A 21,514-nucleotide genomic window follows, 5' to 3' on the forward strand; every position below is an offset into this window, starting at 1 on the left:
GTGGTTCCTCTCGATTGGTCAACAATGTATTAACCACGGAGGATTATTAAGATGGCATTGCAAAATAAAGACCGGGGAACAAAGTGGCTTATTGGATAATGATAGAGCGGTCATCGTCATCTGGTCCGTGATATTAATTTGTTTGCATCGTGTATCTTCGTCGCGTAATTCATTCCATTACAGCTCGTATAAATGCGATACTTTTGCTAAATGAAATTACTACTCTTTATTTCGAGTTGAAAGACACTCTCAACTTTTATATTTACTTTCAAATTTAGATCTCTACTTTTAAAAGATACTTCAAATTTAAATTTCAACTTTTAAAAAATACTTCAAATTTCAATTTCAACTTTCTTTAGATATTTTAAATTTAAATTTCAACTTTCTTTAGATATTTTAAATTTAAATTTCAATTTTATTTGGATATTTTAAAAAATTATTCTGGTACAAAAACCTATGCTATTTAAGGTTTTTCTTCACAAAAAATTACACACCACAAGAAATTCACAGGATTTACATTCTGTTCTAAAATTATTATTCTTCTTCCTAAAAATAAGATTAAGAGAAACGTAATAAAAATTAGGTTATATAAAAATTGAACCAATCTAATCAAATATAATAAATTCTCTGTCTAATTCATGAATTATGGAATCATATTTGGAGCATAAATTTTGCAACGTAAATTTTGTTCAATATAAATTTCCAATACAAATTTTCTTCAGTATAAATTTGATTTCCAATATAAATTTTTTCAATGTAAATTTGATATTCGATGTAGATTTTTTTCAGTTTAAATTTGATATCCAGTATAAATTTTTTTCAGTGTAAATGTAATTTCCAATATAAATTTTCTTCAGTATAAATTTGATTTCCAATAAAAATTTTTTCCATGTGAATTTGACTTCCAATATAAGTTTTTTTTTCAATTTAAACTTGATATCCAGTATACATTTTTTTCAGTGTAAATTTAACTTGCAATATAAATTTTTCTCAATTTAGACTTGATATCCAGTATAAATTTTTTTCACTGTAAATTTGATATCCAATATAAACTTCTTCAATATAAATTTAATTTCCAATATAAATTTCTTCAGTACAAATTTAATTACCAACATAAATTTTTCTCACTATAAATTTGACTCCCATCATAAATTTTATTTCAAACATAAATCATTTAATAAAATTGTCCCTTCACTATACACAACGCGTAATATCTCAAATTATCCAAAAAACCACACGCAATCAATGAAATCCCTAAATTCTACGGTAAACGCATGAATTTGCGAAGTGTTTCACCGTTTATTCGCGGTTCGCCACTTTTGTTCGTTTCTTTGCCGGATAAACTGTGTCCCCATGAGACTGCGATTTTGCGGAATGCAAACTTCTCATGGCTACCATCCCCGCGAAACAATTAACGTTCCTGACAGGCACAAAAGTGTTCCGAGAAACGGGGAGACGATTGTAACCGGACATTGCGAAAATACAGGATCGGAATTACTTTGCAACAGCATCAAATGTCGCGAAAAAACCGCGAGGAATTATTTCTGGGAGATATTCTTTTGAGAGGACGTTAATTCCATCGGTACATTAAGTGGTCGTTGATTTCTTTCACACTGCCGTTTATTCTCTTCTGAATTGAGAAGAATTCACCAAATAGATCTCAATTAGCATACACGAAATAAATAACATATTTAAAATTTCATCTGTATTTTTACCAAATTATTTTCACAATTTTAGTTATCATTTTTCTTGATAATTTCAAGAATTGAAACTTTAATGATTTTTTCAAATTTAACACTAAAACTACAAGTTTACTTTTACATGTTTTTAACTTGAAATATTAAAGTATTAATAATTTGTTATCAACTGAAAAATTTGTTAAAACAATTTCTTTAGAATCTTTGCTATTCTTCATGAAGATTATTAATGTGTATATTAATTTGTTTTATCATTTATTTATTTTTCAACTTCATTTTTAATTTCAGAGTAATTGTGCATTCGTTTAGTGTTAAATACTGAGTTCTTTCTCCCATTGGTTTTTCACAATTAACTGAATTAATTCAGTTGATGATTGTTCGCAGTTAATTTTAAGTAAAATTTGATGAAAAGTAAAGATTTGTTCAAAATTCCGTTTCGAATTCATGGAACACCCATCGGTTTTTTACAATTAACTGAATTAATTCAGTTGACGATTGTTCGCAGTTAATTTTAATTAAAATTTGATGAAAAGTAAATGTTGATTTGTTCAAAATTCCGTTTCGAATTTATGGAACACCCAGTACAATATAAACGATTTCCATAGAACTTCCGTCTCGTTCTGTCCAGCTATTCCAACATTACGCAAGTTAGAATAAACGTGTCGTTCGAATGGATTTGTCGCTAGAAACTCGCTAGAAAATCGTCAAGGTGCATTCGCAACGATGTTGCAGCAACTGCGCGAGTAAAATTGTAAGCGGGTCTAATCGTATTTTAGATGAAGATGCAATTAATATGCGATAATATAGTTCCTGTATTATACATAACGTATATAAATTATTCTATAGTAGCTATATGTTATTCGAACAGTAGTACATTATGCGAACCAAAAGTCACGTCGTTGAATATCTATTGTAATTAATCGTCGATTCGAAGTGTTTATTGTGTAGAAAAGTCGAAGTTTTTGGATGAGATTCGTTTCGTGAACAGAAAGAAAGCGCACGTTAGCGTCGAGGGACAATAAAACAAATTAGCAGATAAGTGCGTGAACAAAAAGAGGGAGGTTATCGAACGATAAGTGAACGAATTTGTACATCTTCGATTTCTATTTCAAACAGTTTTTCGACGATCTTTCATCAATTGCGTAACACAGTTTACTTCTGATAATTTCTTTTTGGAATTCGTGTACAGTGTATTGTAGACTTAGTGATTGTAACTGTCGAATATTTTAGTGTCAACATCGTGCCAGTAATTGTTGATTTATCAAATTTGACGAAATTGCAAATTTTTAAATTTGTGAATTGATGGTTTTTTATTTGAAAATGAGGAAGTTTTTATGGTTTTGCGAATTTAAAGATTTGCAAATAATTTAATTTTCAAGTTTGGGAATTTACCGACTTTAACATTTCTTTATTGAAATTTTATAAAATAGACGTTTTCAAACAAGAAAATTGATAACCTTTAAATTTTCAAATTTGGAAATTTTAGATTTGGAAATTTTGAATTTGGAAATTTTAGACTTGAAAATTTTGGATTTGGAAATTTCCAAATTTCGAAATTTTAGACTTGGAAATTTTAGATTTGAAAATTTTGGATTTGAAAATTTTGGATGTGGAAATTTTCAAATTTCGAAATTTTAGACTTGGAAATTTTAGATTTGGAAATTTTAGATTTGGAAATTTTGGATTTGAAAATTTTGGATTTGGAAATTTTCAAATTTCGAAATTTTAGACTTGGAAATTTTAGATTTGGAAATTTTGGATTTGAAAATTTTGGATTTGGAAATTTTCAAATTTCGAAATTTTAGATTTGGAAATTTTGAATTTGAAAATTTTGGATTTGGAAATTTTAGATTTGGAAATTTTGGATTTGGAAATTTTCAAATTTCGAAATTTTAGACTTGGAAATTTTAGATTTGGAAATTTTGGATTTGGAAATTTTCAAATTTCGAAATTTTAGACTTGGAAATTTTGGATTTGGAAATTTTCGATTTGAAAATTTTAGATTTAGAAATTGTCAAATTTGGAAATTTTAGATTTGGAGATTTCAGCCTGACAAATATTCCAGTTTTCAAATTTGGAAATTCACCAACTCCACATTTCCAATTTTGGAAACTTCAAATGCACATAATTATAAATTTTCAGATATACAAATTTCAAATATACAAGTTCAAATTTCAACTTAAAAAAATCCAAGCTTTTAAACCTACAAATCTAAAAATCAACAAATTATAATTTTTCAAATTTTCACATCCATATAAAACAATATGATACCGTCTTACAAGAAAATCTTGCGCATATCGTAAGAAAATATTGCATTGTGTCCTGATAAACTGCATGTACCAATCGAGACTAAAGATAAATAAAGCTTACCTACATTCAGTCGCAGACATCGCGTTTGTGCATTGAATGTAAAATGGAAACCTGCGTCACGAATGACTATAATTGCATTTAATAAAAGAAAAAATTAACCTCTACTTCATGCAATATTGATAAAGGTTACAAAAGTAATTTTAGCGTCTTTTTAATTTTAATTTTAAATTGTTTAAAATTAAAAAATTAAAATTAACTTTTAATTTTAAATAATCCGAATTTGTAAATAAAGAAAATAGTTTCGCAGAAAAAATTATTACAAAAATTTACATTGAAAACATTCCTGTGTGAAGAATGAATTTTAACAACATTCATATTAACATCAATTTCAAATTTAAGAAAAATATTAAAATATTTCTTTAAATATGATTCTTCAACACATAAAATTCATTCATGCAAAAATTTCAGTACTTAAATTTATTTGAAACATTATTAGGTACATGTTTTTGCAAAATAAAAATTAATTGAGCAAAAACAAAAATTGGTTGATAATGTATTGTATGATTTTCGAATTTATTCATATGAAATGTGTTAACGAATAGAAATGAACACCGATGTAGTTGAAATAATCGACAGTAATTATTGTAAAGGAACAGCATAAACACGATCACAAAATATAGGATAGCGTACTGATCATTGATTAGTTTCTAAGTTTCGAGGATGCTTTATCTAGGCGGTAACGAAGCGAATTAACTTATAAATAAATCAGATGAGCGAATAAATGAATTTATATGTATACATATTATATGTATTTACGAGAACGATCTATATATATTATATAAATATACAACGCGTATATGTACATATGCATATGTGTTTGTATGTGTGTATGGGGGATATATATACATACATATACATATATGTATCAATTAGCAACTACTTTCAAGACTGTGGAACATCATAGGTGTATAAATGTTTAAATAAATTATTATAACGTGGCAATTAATTGTTGTTTTTCATTATTGATATACAGCTCACTTACCTTTTCCAGAAATTCTCGAAGATTCTTTTCTAGAAGATTCTCGAAGTAATTGGAACTGTAAAGAAAAGTTCAATATTAATAATTAGTGATGAAAATTAATTATTAGAAAAATATTTGTTGAAGAATATTTTAAGAAATCATGAGATAAAAAGTAAAAATTGACAGCAGTTATTATATTATTTTATAGTTTTTGAAATTTGAATTATGAGTTTAACAAATGCGCGGTCAAAAATGTCGATCGTCGTTAAAAGTAATAATAGAACTTACTTGATTGATTTATTATTTAACAATCGTATTTGCTCGTGATGATCGTTCAAATATAAGGAATTCGTTGCACATAAAATAGTGACTTAATATTTATTAAAAAAATAGTATAACACTTTAAACAATCACATTTTTATCACAACAAAAATATTTTAAACTTTCACCTACTCGAAAACGGTTACAACTGTTCCCTCCTTTATGATGGCAGCACCAATCGTATCGATTGTGTAGCCCTCTAGTGGGAAACTGTATAACTTCATTTTGAAATACAACTTTCTACATTTAAAACATCTTAAATTTGAAACTCTTATTTTAAAAAATTTGGGAACTTAAAGGTTCTAAGTTCCTGTGTCTAAAATATTGTAAGTATTTTGAAAGTCTCCTTGTTATATGTTTTATAAAATTTATAATTATACCTTATATTGACTGTCTGCTGAAATTGCAACTTTTGGTAAAGGAGAATTCTAGAACTACCATATTGATTGGGTCCGGTTTCATATCGATTTAATTGACTATAATATGAGTGGAATTACATCGGAATGCAAGGCTAATTAACTTCGAATTGTTTTGACTTTACCAAAATTATTAATTTTTAACCATTCTCAGACTTTAATCCTATTTACCCTAAGGGTTTCTATATTATGTACCGCCGTCTAGCGGAGGAAGAAGAGAACTAATTAAACTACAGTATCAAAAGTATGTAGTTCATCCTGTTCGCTGGAGAGATGACGCTGTTCCATTATCGTGAAAATTCAATTAATACTGTTTTGATTGATTAATATACTATATATTTATTATGTATTTATTAATATTGATTATATGCAGTTTGGAATATATTCCAAGGGTCCGAAGATATTGATTATGTGTTCAAAACAGTTCGCACACTATGTTACATACATCTTGTCGATGATATAGGAAATGATGTAAGAATAGTAAAAAATTTTCTTTCGATTTTGAAGTTTTCCGAAGTTTTGTCTCTACTATTATTATACAGAGTTGTTTCCCATTTTCATATTACGTACAATATCATTGGTTCATACAAAAGTAAGAGGTCGCTGCCAAATGACCCCTCTATAAATTTTTATGATCCTTAATGCAATTTTTTAAATTTTAATACTTCCAGTAAACCATAATATTCATTTGAATTTATATTAAATATAAAAGTAATTTACTTTAAAAAAATAGTATTTTCCAATTTCATTAGTATCACTATTTGCCACGAAATGGCGCCAGCGGTACTATTTTTTAAAACCCGAATTTCTATAAAATCCGAAACAATCTACGGAATTGTGAAGTTTGTAAATCTGTACAAATTCTTCATTAGATAAATATATTTTTATATATTTTTTTGTTGTATATATGCATATATATATGTTAACTGTTTTATATTGATCAGTGTAGCAGTCCATTTAAAAATGTCTCCTGTCACGTTTAGTAAATAAGGTTATTTTATGAAGTGTGGAAAAGCACGTTCTTTATTTATTAAATAAAAACAACATTACATGCTATGAATTTACAATAGATAACGACACGATGAACACTGCACACATTAATTTGTTACCTTTACTTGAATCTTCTTTTACCGAAGGAAACTGGAACGAATTGTCAAACATTCTTAACCCTAAATTATTTACAGCTGTTGATTCAGAGTATGATTTATCTCACATAATATTTTTTACTAATACGCAATGTACAGTTAATATAATGAATTATCAAATTTCAGGGACTTAATTGCTTTACCTGTCCTAGCCAAAGTAGCACAGATCCTTACAACGGAGGATTCTGTTGTTCCTAATAATATAAAAATTACTTGCTTAAAATGTTTAGGAAATTCTTGTTTCAATAGTTACATACATAAAGAGTATACATCAAATTATGTTGAAAGGGGAAAACACTGTAACAAGTTGTACCTTGCTTTAGCATCAAATTATGAAAATTTAAAGGAAATTTTTAATTTATATTCTTTTGATGCACACTTTCCATATGAAGGTGTTATTGAGTGGACATTAAATTTTATTAAAACTTGTAAAATTAATGAATTGTCAGATGAGGAGATTGAAATTTTAAGGCTAAGCGTTCAGTTTTTGTGTAATTTATTTACGTTTGCATATAAGGGAACTACTTTCCCAGATCAATACGACATACCTCAGTATCTATATGATATTCGCTTGAAAAGCATAATAATGTAAGTACACTTAATGTAATCCTATATAATTACTCTTATTATAGTTTTACATTAATTCTTACAATATTTTTTGTTTGTTGCTAGAAATCTAATTCACTGTGATCATGTTCCTCTTGTAAGAGCTTCGTGTATGTTTATACACAATGCTCTCAAAAAATTTGAAGGAAAGAACTTCACAGAGCAAGAGAAAGCCCAATTGTGCTCACGGTTATTAAAACCAATTAAAGAAGGTCTTGAAAGTGCGAAGGAGACTCTACTGGTTTTACTGTGTCAAACAAATATATTACACAATACATACGATGATATGACTATCGAGGATAAACTGTATTTGTTAGAAATAATTTACAATGAACTCTCAAAGTCGGTATACCAATCCAAAGAGAAGTCTGTATTTACCAGAGAGACTATTCAATTTTTAATTGAAAGATTTTGCAAAATAAGTGATTTAATTTTGAAATTATCTGATGGCGATGTTGATAAAATGGAACCTACAGAAGTGGTGATTCTACTTGATATTGTTGGAATCTTAACCTGTGAATCATCCCAGGAATACAGCTTTTTAAAGAGCTACAGAAGTCTACTTGTCAATTGTACTTGTAAGTACTCTGCAATCGTTCGGACATCGTGAGACGTTTAACAGTATGTTTTAACAGATCTACTGAAATCTATGCAAGCCATTGGAAAACAGTCTAACAATTACTTTACACCACTACAAAAACTTAGCGATCTAGCACCAGTTGGAGGTGAAAGTGAATCTAAAACTGACACATCAAAGACTGATATTCATAGTCATCCTGCCTTTGGTTTTAAAGCTGGCTTAATTAGAATTATTGGGAACATGGCATACAAGAATAAAGAGTATCAAGATTTTGTAAGTACCGTATTATTTTATTCTACTTTATGATTACTTGACACTTAAGATCAAATGGAGACTTAATTTCTGATTTAAATTCATGTTGAATGTCATTTGATATACCGTTACTGCAGTATTATTCTGTTTACCTTCTATCGGCAAAGTGATCATCATCGAACATTTTCTCATCCAACAAGTAGCGCCCCGAGGTCCATGGCGGTAGTAATCGCAACTACAACACAAGGTACATCGGATAAGCCTCGAGTCGAATGAAAAAGTTCAACGATTCACAAGCAATCGATCATCGATCTAATATTTTTTTATAATGATCTCGTTCTCCTATACTGTTGCATCTTAACGACGATCGTTCATTTATCACGTCCACCCGAGTACAAAGACTTTTTGCGCTATAGATCATCCTCTGACACGCAAAAAAATACCGGGAACGTGGTACATACAAACGTTCAAGCCCGAAATAACTTTCTCTCTCTCTCGTTGCTCGGTTTTTCTTTTTAACTTTTTTTCATTAACCCTTTATTATGTACACGGGCTTACGAGTGATCGTTATTGCCTCTTATTGATTTCATCTCTCGCGCACAAAAGAACGAGAACGTTCTCGCACCGTGTGCACTGTTCACCGAACAAAGGAAAATTAAGTATCCTGTCCGGGTCGAAGACGCGGCAATTTAGCCGGCAATCGGATACCGAGCTAATATATTAGGTTCCTGCAAAAGGTTTGTCGTACGTTCGAATTCCAACCCAAAATGAATTTCGAAGAAATTATTTATTCACGTTATATTGTACGAAATATGCGAAAGTAATGGTAATTCAAATGGGGTAATTATGCAAGCATAATGGGGTATGATGCAAAGTATATTCCTGGACCCTCCCTAAATTCTAAGTTTCTTTACATTCTCCCTAGACTCATAGATTTTCTTCAGGTTCGTTTTTTATTTAGAATTTTCTTAGGTTCTCTATAGATTCTTTTAAGATCTGTAAGTACTTATTATTATGCTCTATTAGGCTATTCCTAAATTCTCTCTAGGATCTGTTCAGATGCTGGTTCTCTTCGGATTCTTTATAGGTTCTCGTCGAGTTTCCAGTTTCTCTTCGAGTTCTTCCCAGGTACATAAGGTTCTCCCTAACTTCTCTTCATCCTAGGATCTCCCTATGTTCTCACCCTCTCTTATTCTTTATCCAGACTCCCTAAAATCGCTCTAAGTCTTTCTTAAGACCTCCATATTCTTCCCAAACTTGAAGGTAAGTAACCTAACCCAAAAATGTAAAAATATGAAACTCATCACGATGAGTAAAAATTTATCAGCCGCCAGAATAGAAAGTATTCGAATAATTTTATCGATACATTCAGTTGGCGCACAGAAGTTTGAACACGGGAGGCCTCGATTTCTTTTTTCATAACGATACTTCTTTACATTGGAACAAGAAGAAGAAGAAGAAGAAGGAGAAGAAGAAGAAGAAGAGGGTGTCGAAGGCGATCGTGTTCTTAAATTTCATTCAGTAAACACAGTCCTTCGCGAGCAATTGTAAATCGCTCGTAAAATTATGCGACGCTCTCTTGCGTTACACTGTTAATATACAATCCAGGTACCCGCGGGCCCTTTATAATAAAATTTCCGTGCGTACGGCTTTATGTTTATACGCTTCTCGGAGCGTGGGTATCGACGTTCAAAAAAAATTTCTCGCAAGGCCTTCTTCTTGTCAGCTTCGAATGTTTCGAATATGTACGATGATTCGTGTACCCCGTGGATTTAGAGACCCTTTCGCGAAATGTAACGTCGTTCTCGATCAAATTTAATTCGAACAGTGACTGGTTTTACACCGACGAGACTTTGCAAATGCAAATTTCCTTCATCAGAATTTTATTTTTATGGATATGGAAATCGAAAATCTGGGGTCAGGGGTCGTGCAATTATTATACGAATTTATTACCCATAAAATTCGAACTTGAATTTATGCTTTTGTTGCAGAACCGCGATTTCCGATTCACCTTTCAAAGTATTCCCGAAAGGAATCTTGTAACAAGGAAAGTCTTTCAACTGCGGAATTTTAATTTTAATGAAATTTTTATGCGCAAGGAATATTTCTTTTTGACTGAAATTATGATTTAAAGTTTACTGAATTTTTCAATCTTATTTTCTAATTTTTAATTACAAATTTTTGAGTTCCCACATTTCAAATTTTCATGTTCTTAAATTCTTAATTTGTAAAATTTCTAAGTTTCAAGTTAAAAAATTATAAAGTTTATAAACTTTTAAATTGTCAAAAATTTTTACTTGTAAATTTTCATATCTTGTTTCTTGAAATTTTATATTTTCAGACTTTCAAGTTCTTAAGTGTATAAAACTACAATTTTTCAGTTTATCAAATTAAAAAATTTTAAGTTTCCTATTGAAGTTCTCTAAATGTCTGCCAAATGGGAATTTTCTCTTTAAATTTGTGATATACATAGAACCTTGCGTTTTTGTGTACGTTTTTCATCACGAGTGTTACTAAGACTGGATCTTTTCTAGAACCGAAAGAAAGAGATCCGACGTTCACGACTTGATTCGCGTCGGTTTTATTCGAATATTTACGGCGGTAATCTCGCGATTTTATACGACGCGTAACTTCTCAACGACGTTCCATATTTTCAGCTTCGCGAAATGGACGCCTTGCCTCTGCTCCTGGACTGCTGCAATATAGACGCGAAGAATCCACGTAAGTTGAACGCCGTGTGTTTAATTAATCGTTTATTGTGATCACGCCGATGATTCATATTTCAACTAATTAACGGGGATCGACGCCGTATCCCGGCGCGATTCAATTTCACGCTTGCAGTTATAATGCAATGGACGATACTGGCTCTGCGGAATTTATGCGAGAACAATCTTGAAAATCAAGAGATCATCCAGAATTGCACGAGAGTAGGAATCGTGGAGAGCAGCGTGCTGCAGGAGATGGGTTTGACTTTGAACGAGGACGAAGAAGGAAAGAAAATCGGTATCATACCTCTGCCTCGCGATTAAATCCACGAACAGAGACTATGATGTGGAAAATACGACTGATGCTTTTATTTTTTTTTCGACTTATTATTTATCTTGGAGATGGTGCGATGTTATACGTGTGTTGCGAGGCTGGGTCACATAATTAATATATTTTGTCTTCGTTTAATCCTAGAGCAGGCATTGTTTAATAAATACGAGAACTTCTAAATTTTCGAATTTATATCCTTCAAAATTTAGAAATTTTTTAAATGAAATTCTTCGGTGAAAGTTAATATTTATGGGCATCAGTATTTTGTAGTTGTCAGATTTGTGAATTTTGACATTCAGAAATTTTCAAATTTGAAAAGTTTCGAGGTGAAGAATTTGCTGATTTGCAAATTAGAAATTGAAAAATTTTTAGGTTTTTTGACTTAAAAATAGTTAAGTATTGAAATTAAGGATATTGAAATTGTTTAATTTTAAATATTGAAACTTACAAATGCTGCACAGAAGGAACTCTTCCTATATTGCCAATTTCAATAATTTGCGATTGTACTATTTATGGCGAAATAACAAGAGTCTACTACACATTCTAACATAATGAAAGCTAAACTATTTTCAATCAGATAATTAACGAATAATATATCAGAATAATCAGAAAAAAGATAATAAACATTGCAAATTAAATGTAATGCAAATGAGTAAATAATGCAATATATAATTACTGTAGTGGTCTGTGAAACCACATATGCTCACTCTAGGGTTATTGAGAAAGTAAGATTATTTTTAACAGTAATGTTTTTAATACTGTCGATTTTTAATTATTTTTTATCGAAACCAACGAACGATACTAGTTCCTTTTTTGTGATATTTCATTCATGTGCATTCATTGCTTTCAAATTTATAATTAAATTAATTATTGCATTTCATTGTTATGTCGCATAAAAATATATTTACATACGTTTTCTAAGTTTTATTAGTACGTTTTTTGATAATTGTGGGAAAGTTTTTTCATTTTGTGATGTTAAAAAGAGAATCATAATTTCATAATTTAATCATTATTTTAATTTGTAACATATTGTTCTACATTACATTTATAATATTTTTGCAATTGTTCTTACATTTTTACAATTATGCTTACAAAATTATGTAGAAAGAGTAGCAAAAAATAATTTAGAAAATGAAATTATTTTCCCACAAATTCTTTATATTCAACAATTGATATATATAAATGTATTTTGATCATGGTATTTAAAATTAAATTAAATACACTTATTTGTCGAATACGATTTAAATTTAATTAAGATGATCATGGTATGTTATGTCTATGACTTTTGAATACATTGAATTCAGTAGAAATGACTGATAAAAAGTGAATCATGTGTGTAATGCTTGTTATGATACATCACTTCTTGAACACTGCACTGATATAGAGGTAGATACTGCAAGTTCATATACCACATATGTACTTCGAAGATACAGAATATTTATTCATCTTAGATCAGTGTTAAGACTGTCTGTTAATGAAAAATAAATACGGAAATAAAAATGAAAGAAAAATGTGTTAACCTGTCAAATTCCATAATTATTTAAATCTTCAAATTACTGGGTTTCTAGATTTCCAAGCTTCTGAATTTTTTAATGTAAATTGCAAGTCTTTAAATTGTAAAATTTCTAAATATTCAGAATTCTTAATTTTTAAAATATTAATCATGATGTACTCAAATTGTGAAATTTGAAATTGTCAAATTTTTTAATATTCAAATTTCAAAATTGTCAAATTTCTAAAAATCCGAATTTCTATATTTCCAATTTCAAAATTTCCAATTCCAAAATTATCAAATTTCTAAATACCCAAATTCTAAAATTTCCAAATTCAAAATTATCAAATTTCTAAACATCCGAACTCCTAAATTTCCAATTCCAAAATTATCAAATTCCTAAATACCCAAATTCTAAAATCTCCAAATCCCCAAATCACTAAATTCAAATTTCCAAATTCTCAAACCCCCACAAATATTTCTAATTCATACCATAAACCAAATTAAACTCGCATCAAAAAGAAACCTCGCCAAAATAAAGAAATAATCCACGATCATAAATTCCTCGGCTCATAACGTCAGTTTCTCTTTCAACCGAAAGAAACGACGATAGTTCAGTAACGAGGATCGCTTTCTACGATCCAGATCATTCGAACAGATGCATGATCGCGAGCCACGTTAATTATATCGCTATTTACTGCCTCGTGTGTCGATAGTTCATAGGATAAGGTGTATCAGTTGATCTCTTTATCGAGAGTTAGTCGTAATAATTATTCGAGTTAGGCCGATTGCAAATGTGTCTCTCGTGGCGTGTGTCGGCTGTAAAATAAGCCTACAATTATAGTACACGATAGGTACCATTACGTGAAATATGATATCGTATTGCGTAAAGAGGCATTATATCTGCATTCGTGGTCTAGTGATTTACGATACAATAAAAGCTGCCACGGGTTCACGGTCTATTAGCAATCGCTAATGCAGCCGTGCACGCTTACGCGTTCTATCGTCTAAATTCGATTTACACGAATTGTGTGTATATTCACTGTATATTCATTGTATTGAATTCATTGTATATTCACGCATACATATACATATACTCATATACATATATTCACACATGCACATATATTCATATACATATATTCACATACACATATATTCTCATATACACATATTCACACATGCATATATTCTCATATACATATATTCACACATGCATATATTCTCATATACATATATTCACATACACATATATTCTCATATACACATATTCACACATGCATATATACTCATATACATATATTCACATTCACATATATTCTCATATACACATATTCACACATGCATATATACTCATATACACATATTCACACATGCATATATTCTCATATACACATATTCACACATGCATATATTCTCATATACATATATTCACACATGCATATATACTCATATACATATATTCACATACACATATATTCTCATATACATATATTCACACATGCACATATATTCATATACATATATTCACATGCACACATATTCTCATATACACATATTCACACATGCATATATTCTCATATACATATATTCACACATACATATATATTAATATACATATATTCAAACTTACATATACAATACTCATATGTATACATACACACACACATATACATGCATTTATACATATACCATATAAACACACACATGCAATTAATACACATACACATTAATATTTATATACATGTATATTTTATTAAAAGTAAAAATTTTAATATTATTACACATATGTATACCCTCATCTATTACCCACTCATGTGTGCATGTACATGTGTATTTTATTGAGAGAAAAGGACAAATTTTATTTAATATTATACATATGTATACTATTATCTGTTAATGTGTATGTGTACATATGTATATTATTATACATATACACATGATTTTTTAATCCAACAATGTTGGGATTTTAAAATTTACAAGTTTGAGAATTTGTAAAATTTAGGAATTTGGGTAGTTGAAAATTTGAAAATATAAAAATTTGTAATTTTAAAAATTGGAAAATATAAAACTTTGCTAATTTAAAAATGGAAAAATTAAGATGTTTGAATAAAAATTTGAAGCTAGGAATATTCATGAACGTGAACATTTATAAATTAGAAAGTAGATAAATTTGTAACTAAAAAATTATCTAAATTTTAAGTTAGATTTGGTGAAAGATTTCATGTGACCTCGTCCTTGTGGCATTATGGGAAATGGAGGAACCACGAGACTCACCATACATTGACTTGCACTACTGAATCCTTTAATAATTTTTAACAATTTACAATAAACTATTTTTAATATTCAATACATTATAAACTTAATAACAAAATAATACCAATTTAACATTCTTTATTTATTATAATTACAAGCTTAGTTGAAATAACTAACAAGTTGAAATAGCTAACAAGTATATGTATAATCATGAATTCCATCCACGTATTTCATTAACTTACTAAAAATCATTTTAAAAAATTCTAGTTCTCTAAAAGTCTACCACAAAGTTTAATAAATCATGTTTTTCAATTATTCTCCAATTTCAACGAAACATAACTTACGTCTAACTATTATTTTAAATAATATACAATTATAGGTTAATTGCCATATCTCGCAATTACCGTATAAGACAAATTTCAATTCCCTGCATAATTCAATTATAATTACAGTTTTCAAACACCCCCATATTTTCTTGTCCTATAAAATACCAGCAACGTTATTTATGAACATCCGTCGATGTCGACGATAGCGTTTCCGAATCGAATAGAAATCGAATCGATATCTATCGCGATGGAAATTCGCTCAACGTGAGTCACGCAGTGTAAACGCATTATAAAACGTAATGATACGTTTCTATCAATACAGAACGTGATTCACGATCTAATCGAGACTAGCCAACAGTTCGTTGATTTATAGTCTATTGTGCGTAAAGAATTGTATCGAGTTCTTTCCACTTTGTGTTTCATTATCATTCATTATAACGTTGCGACACGTTGGTTAATCGACTAATTCGATTGATACTGATTTTGCTCGGTGAAACGTGAAATTCGAACTGATTTACTCGAACAAACAAATCAAATTGATTAACAATTCTGTGGTGTATGATTTGTGCAAATAGTCTAATGAAGAATTAGTAATGAGTGTTGTTAACATATCACTCTTATTTATTAGTAAGAAAGTACAGAACGTAAAATATAGAGTTTGGTTAGATTGCTATGATTGTAATATTTTATATGGATCATATAGTCAAATTTTATTTTGTTAATAATAATACTTTTATGATACCAAAATTGTGCTGTCATTTTCAATGGTAATTTAGTTTAATTTAATTTAATTTTTGATTCAACTGTGGTATAATTTAATTTATTTCTATGTTAATATAATTTGGTGTAATTTAGTTGTAATATAATTTAATTTAGTATAACTTAATTGTAGCAAAATGTAATTTTGTTTAATGTAATTTAATTTAGTATAGTTAAATTATAGTATAATTTAATTTGGCTTAATGTAATTTAATTTAGTACAGTTCAATTGTAGTAATAATTTAGTTTATTTTCATGTAATTTAATTTGGTATAATTTAATTTATGTTCATGTAATTTAATTTGATATAATTTAATTATAGCATAATTTATTTTAGTTTAATGTAATTTACTTTAGAACCGTTAAATTGTAGCATAATTTAATTTATGTTCATGTAATTTAATTTTGCATAATTAAATTGTAACATAATTTAATTTAATTCAATGTAGTTTAATATACCACAGTTTAATTATAGTATAATTTAATTTAAATTACATCAAATTAATCCATCATATGATTTATATCATTCTTACTTTTATTCACTGTAACATTATATTTTTATTATTTAAAAATCTAATTTTACTAAAAATCTTCAAAGATTAACAATTTAATACGTGGCAATATATCATAATACATCGTGGTTATATAAGTCGTATCAACATAACCTAAACGTGTAACATAACCTAAATAGAAATATTGATGAACCATTTCGCCATTTTGAAGACAGAAATAAAATCCGGCTATTAAAAAGACACGACTTAATAAAGTCATTCGAAATAAAATATTTTTAATACTCCTCATGGTGTTTCATTCAAACAGTCTCTTTAACGAAACGGATTTAATAAAGCGACTAACAACCGTGAAGACAGAAATTAAACCGACAATAACCAAGAACTCCTTCCACGGCAATAATCCTTGTTCGTGAATCAATTCGTTTCGCCAAGTAACACTGTTGAAATTTTTTTCGAAGCTCACCAGGAGGAATGTAATATAATATTCGAGGAGACACACCGCTGCCTCGCACGAACCCCGGGAGATTGCTTTTAATTTAAATATCAAGCGATCGTGGACGATTAATCTCGAGCGACCATAATGACCGGCAATTAACGCTGAAATTTATCAGCTAATTATACGCGGGGTTAATTGTGTCGCGTAATTATTCTTTCGTAAATTTCATCGGCGCTGCAGGAAAAGGGAAATGCCGGAGCGAAATTTGTTATTGTGTTACAAGTTTTGGGAATCTAATTTGCAAATTGTTGGATTGAAAAAATTTTGTATGGGCAGATTGCTGAATTACCATGTTTATAAATTTGGGGATTAATGAATTTTTTAATTGGGACGTTCTTTAATTTGGTGAATTAATTTTGATGGATGAATATTAGACGAGATCTGGGGGTTGAATTTTTTAATTATTTAACTTCTGGATTATCAAATTAACGAATTCCAAATTTACAAATTTTCAATTTCCCAAATTCCAAATTTCCCAAATTCCAAATCTTCCAAATTCCAAATCTCCTATATTCCAAATTTCCCAAATTCCAAATTTCCCAAATTTCAAATCATCCAAATTCCAAATCTCCCAAATTCCAAATTTCCCAAATTCCAAACCTCCTAAAATTCCATGTCTCTCAAATTCAAAATTCCCCAAATCCCCAATTTCCCAAATTCCCAATTCCCCAAATTCCGAATTCCTCAAATTCCCAATTCCTCAAATTCCCAATTCCCCAAATTCCCAATTTCTTAATTTCCCAATTCCTTAAATTCCAATATTCTCAAATTCCCAATTCCCTAAACCCCCAAAGTCCCAATTTTCCATTTCCCTAAACCCCCAAAGTCCCAATTTCCCATTTCCCTAAATTCCCAAATTCTCAATTTCCCATTTCCCTAAATTCTCAATTTCCCAACTCCCTAAATGCCCAAGTTGCCAAATTTCTAATTCCAATTTCCCCAATTTCCCCAATTTCCCCAATTTCCCCAATTTCCCAATTCCCCAATTTCCCCAATTCCCAAATTCCCAAACTTGTAAATCACCCAATCTGAATCCTCAAAATAATTAAATTTCAAAGTCAAAACCTCAAAATTTCTATTTCTGCAAATTCCTAAATTTGAAACTATTAATTACATCAATTTGAAAATGTAAAATTATATCTGCACAGACCGTGCTCACCATTGCCCGTGAGCTTTCGGTCGGGTACTTGTGCTGCCCATCACTGGTTTAGAATATATTAAAGGACTGGTTATGGTTCACATAGTATCCGATTTCAGCCTGGAATATCGTATTGATCAGGTCGACGATTTTTCATTCGACATCCTTGCTAATTAATATTCATAGACTCTGACGGACGAAGCGTGAAAGCACGCCGATAAGATCGGCCAACTTATAATGGCTACAGATTCTTTCCATCTTATTTTATCGTGACAATGCGCTAAATTTGGAAACTTGATATAATAATCCGTTAATTTTGACTTTTCGATTGGTACAGTTGTTACATTTGTTATTCATTGATATTCCATTTTCGTTCAATTTATAACGTTACATAACAAGATTAGTATTTTGTGGTAATTTTTTATTGAGTTTTGCATTTTTTTAATAATAATTGTAATATTCTATATTTTAACAAGTTTATAATAATAATAGTTTGTTATGTTTAGTAATAATTTACTAATTTGATAGAATAGTAGTTTGTTACATTTAATAATAATTCATCAATTTAATAGTAATAGTAATTTGTTATATTTAATAGTAATTTACCAATTTAATAGTAACAGTGTTATGATACATTTTATAATAATTCATCAATTTAATAGTAATAGTAATTTGTTATATTTAATAACAATTTATCAATTTAATAGTAATAGCAATTTTTTATATTTAATAGTATTTTATCAATTTAATAGTAACAGAGATATGATACATTTTATAATAATTCATCAATTTAATAGTAATAGTAATTTGTTATATTTAATAACAATTTGTCAATTTAATAGTAATAGCAATTTTTTATATTTAATAGTAACAGAGATATGATACATTTTATAATAATTAATGAATTTAATAGTAATAGTAATTTGTTATATTTAATAATAATTTTCCAATTTAATAGTAATAGCAATTTCTTGTATTTAATAGTAATTTACCAATTTAATAGTAACAGTGATATGTCACATTTAATAACAGTTCATCAATTTAATAGTAATAGTAATTTATTATATTTAATAACAATTTGTCAATTTAATAGCAATAGCAATTTCTTGTGTTTAATAGTAATTCGCCAATTTAATAGTAACAGTGATATGTCACATTTAATAATAATTCATCAATTTAGTACTAATAACAATTTCTTACAAATAATCAATTTAACATTCACAGTAATATGTCACACTCAACAACAATTTATTAATTAAATAATAATACCAATTTACTATATTTAATTTATAAATTTAATATCAACAATAATTTCTATATCCAACGATTCTAACATTCAACAACAATTTACGTATTCAATAAAAATTCCCTATCTATGAACTAACTAAAAATCTCAACTAAAGAAACGGTGACCAGAAAAGTGATCTCATATACACCAACTAACCGTTTCTAATAAAAGTGAAACAAACAAGCTCGCTCGTAGCCATAAACTCGCGCTGTCCTTATAATTCGTGGGTTTATCTGTTTCATCACACAAAGTCTTTGAGCAGAGCGGTCGTTCGATTGGAGCCCGAGAAAAACGCGATGTCGATGCAAATCGGTAGGCTTTCGAACGATTCAATTAGCGTAGCGGCCGGAAATTGAGTAGAATGTGGAAAACCGGCGTTGCAAATGGGGTGTATAGAGGCGGTAAGGTAAATCAGCGAGGCTGTGTTAATAGAGGTTGCGAATTGAGTGTATGTCGGTGCCTAATAAGTCGTGGATCCCTTCTGAAACCTGTGCGCCTACGCGAAACTTCTCTGAAAGAGCCGACACCGCAATATATTTCCTGTACCCTTGTATGCATGGCTTACATCGATCGACCACGGAATCGAATCGTTCTACACGCTGATACTTAATCGTACTAGTCGTAAAAGTTAAATTAGAAGCTCAAATGATGGCATAACTGAGTGGAGACGGAGGTGGGTCTCTTTCGAAACATCAACTTCAGTTCTTTAGAGAATAATTTAGGTATCTATTGAATAATTTAGGTATATCGTATTAGGTATTTAGAAGCTTTTGAAGTTTTGGGAGTTCAGAGATTTTGCAATGTAGAGGTTGGAGATTTGGTAAGATGGACGAATACGAAGATTGAGCAATATAGGAAAATTTGAAGGTTAGAGCTAATGTTATTGAATTCAAAAGTACAAGAAAGCACTGAAGTCTAAGAAATTCTATGAAATTAAGTATCTAGCATTTTAGTGGTCAATACTAAACTGAAACTTGCTAACCTAACCTCTTGGACATATGTGAACTTTACATGGCGCTGCATCTCTGTACGACATAGTTCTTTATTCACAATGCTGTTCTCTACGGGAGTACATTGGAATAAAGTTTTTCATGATTAATTTATTTTTTCCAAAGTTATGATATACTTTAATTTTGATAATTTATGTTTCTTGCAAATTCACAAAATATGTCATTTCTAAATGTTTCCAATATCGTATACTAGTGTAAAGAGGTGCTTGCACGGTACCTTTTGGCGTTACTTTCTATTTATCCCAAATCTTCATGTACTGCATTTTTAAATTTCCCTATTCCTAAATAACTAATTTCACAAACCCAAATTTGTAAAGTACGAAATTTCTAAATTCCCAATTTTCTAAGTTACCGATTTTAGAATCCCAAACTTGCAAAGTACCGATCTTCTAAATTCCCAATTTTCTATGTTACCGATTTCAGAGTCCCAAACTTGCAAAGTACTAAATTTCTGAATTCCCAATTTCCTAAGTTACCGATTTCAGAGTCCCAAACTTGCAAAGTACTAAATTTCGTAATTCCCAATTTTCTAAGTTACCGATATCAGAGTCCCAAACTTGCAAAGTACCAATCTTCTAAATTCCCAATTTCCTAATTTACCGATTTCAGAGTCCCAAATTTGCAGAGTACTAAATTTCTTAATTCCCAATTTTCTAAGTTACTGATTTCAGAATCCCAAACTTGCAAAGTACCGATCTTCTAAATTCCCAATTTCCTAATTTACCGATTTCAGAGTCCCAAATTTGCAGAGTACTAAATTTCTAAATTCCCCATTTTCTAAGTTACCGATTTCAGAATCCCAAACTTGCAAAGTACCGATCTTCTAAATTCCCAATTTCCTAATTTACCGATT

At 29.5% G+C, this 21,514-nt stretch overlaps 1 protein-coding gene across 1 annotated transcript; it reads left to right on the forward strand.

The window, feature by feature from the left end:
- The first annotated feature begins 6,534 nt into the window (after positions 1 to 6,534).
- LOC100877629 (ataxin-10) lies at positions 6,535 to 12,903 on the forward strand. The gene is made up of 6 exons (XM_012289591.2): positions 6,535 to 6,962; positions 7,037 to 7,498; positions 7,583 to 8,094; positions 8,152 to 8,369; positions 11,006 to 11,069; positions 11,190 to 12,903. Exons 1-6 carry the CDS (start codon positions 6,847 to 6,849, stop codon positions 11,375 to 11,377), a joined length of 1,560 nt encoding a protein of 519 aa, XP_012144981.1. The 5' UTR covers positions 6,535 to 6,846; the 3' UTR covers positions 11,378 to 12,903.
- The last annotated feature ends 8,611 nt before the right edge of the window (positions 12,904 to 21,514 follow it).

The sequence above is a fragment of the Megachile rotundata genome, chromosome 10 (genome assembly GCF_050947335.1).
Source record: "Megachile rotundata isolate GNS110a chromosome 10, iyMegRotu1, whole genome shotgun sequence".
In the NCBI taxonomy this organism is placed as follows: domain Eukaryota; kingdom Metazoa; phylum Arthropoda; class Insecta; order Hymenoptera; family Megachilidae; genus Megachile; species Megachile rotundata.

Excerpts from the sequence above, each read along its gene's own strand:
- LOC100877629 (XM_012289591.2), top strand. The coding sequence starts at position 6,847 with ATGAACACTGCACACATTAATTTGTTACCTTTACTTGAATCTTCTTTT. Across the intron at positions 7,499-7,582 it reads CGCTTGAAAAGCATAATAAT|AAATCTAATTCACTGTGATC; the intron begins GTAAGTACACTT and ends GTTTGTTGCTAG. Across the intron at positions 8,370-11,005 it reads ATAAAGAGTATCAAGATTTT|CTTCGCGAAATGGACGCCTT; the intron begins GTAAGTACCGTA and ends CCATATTTTCAG.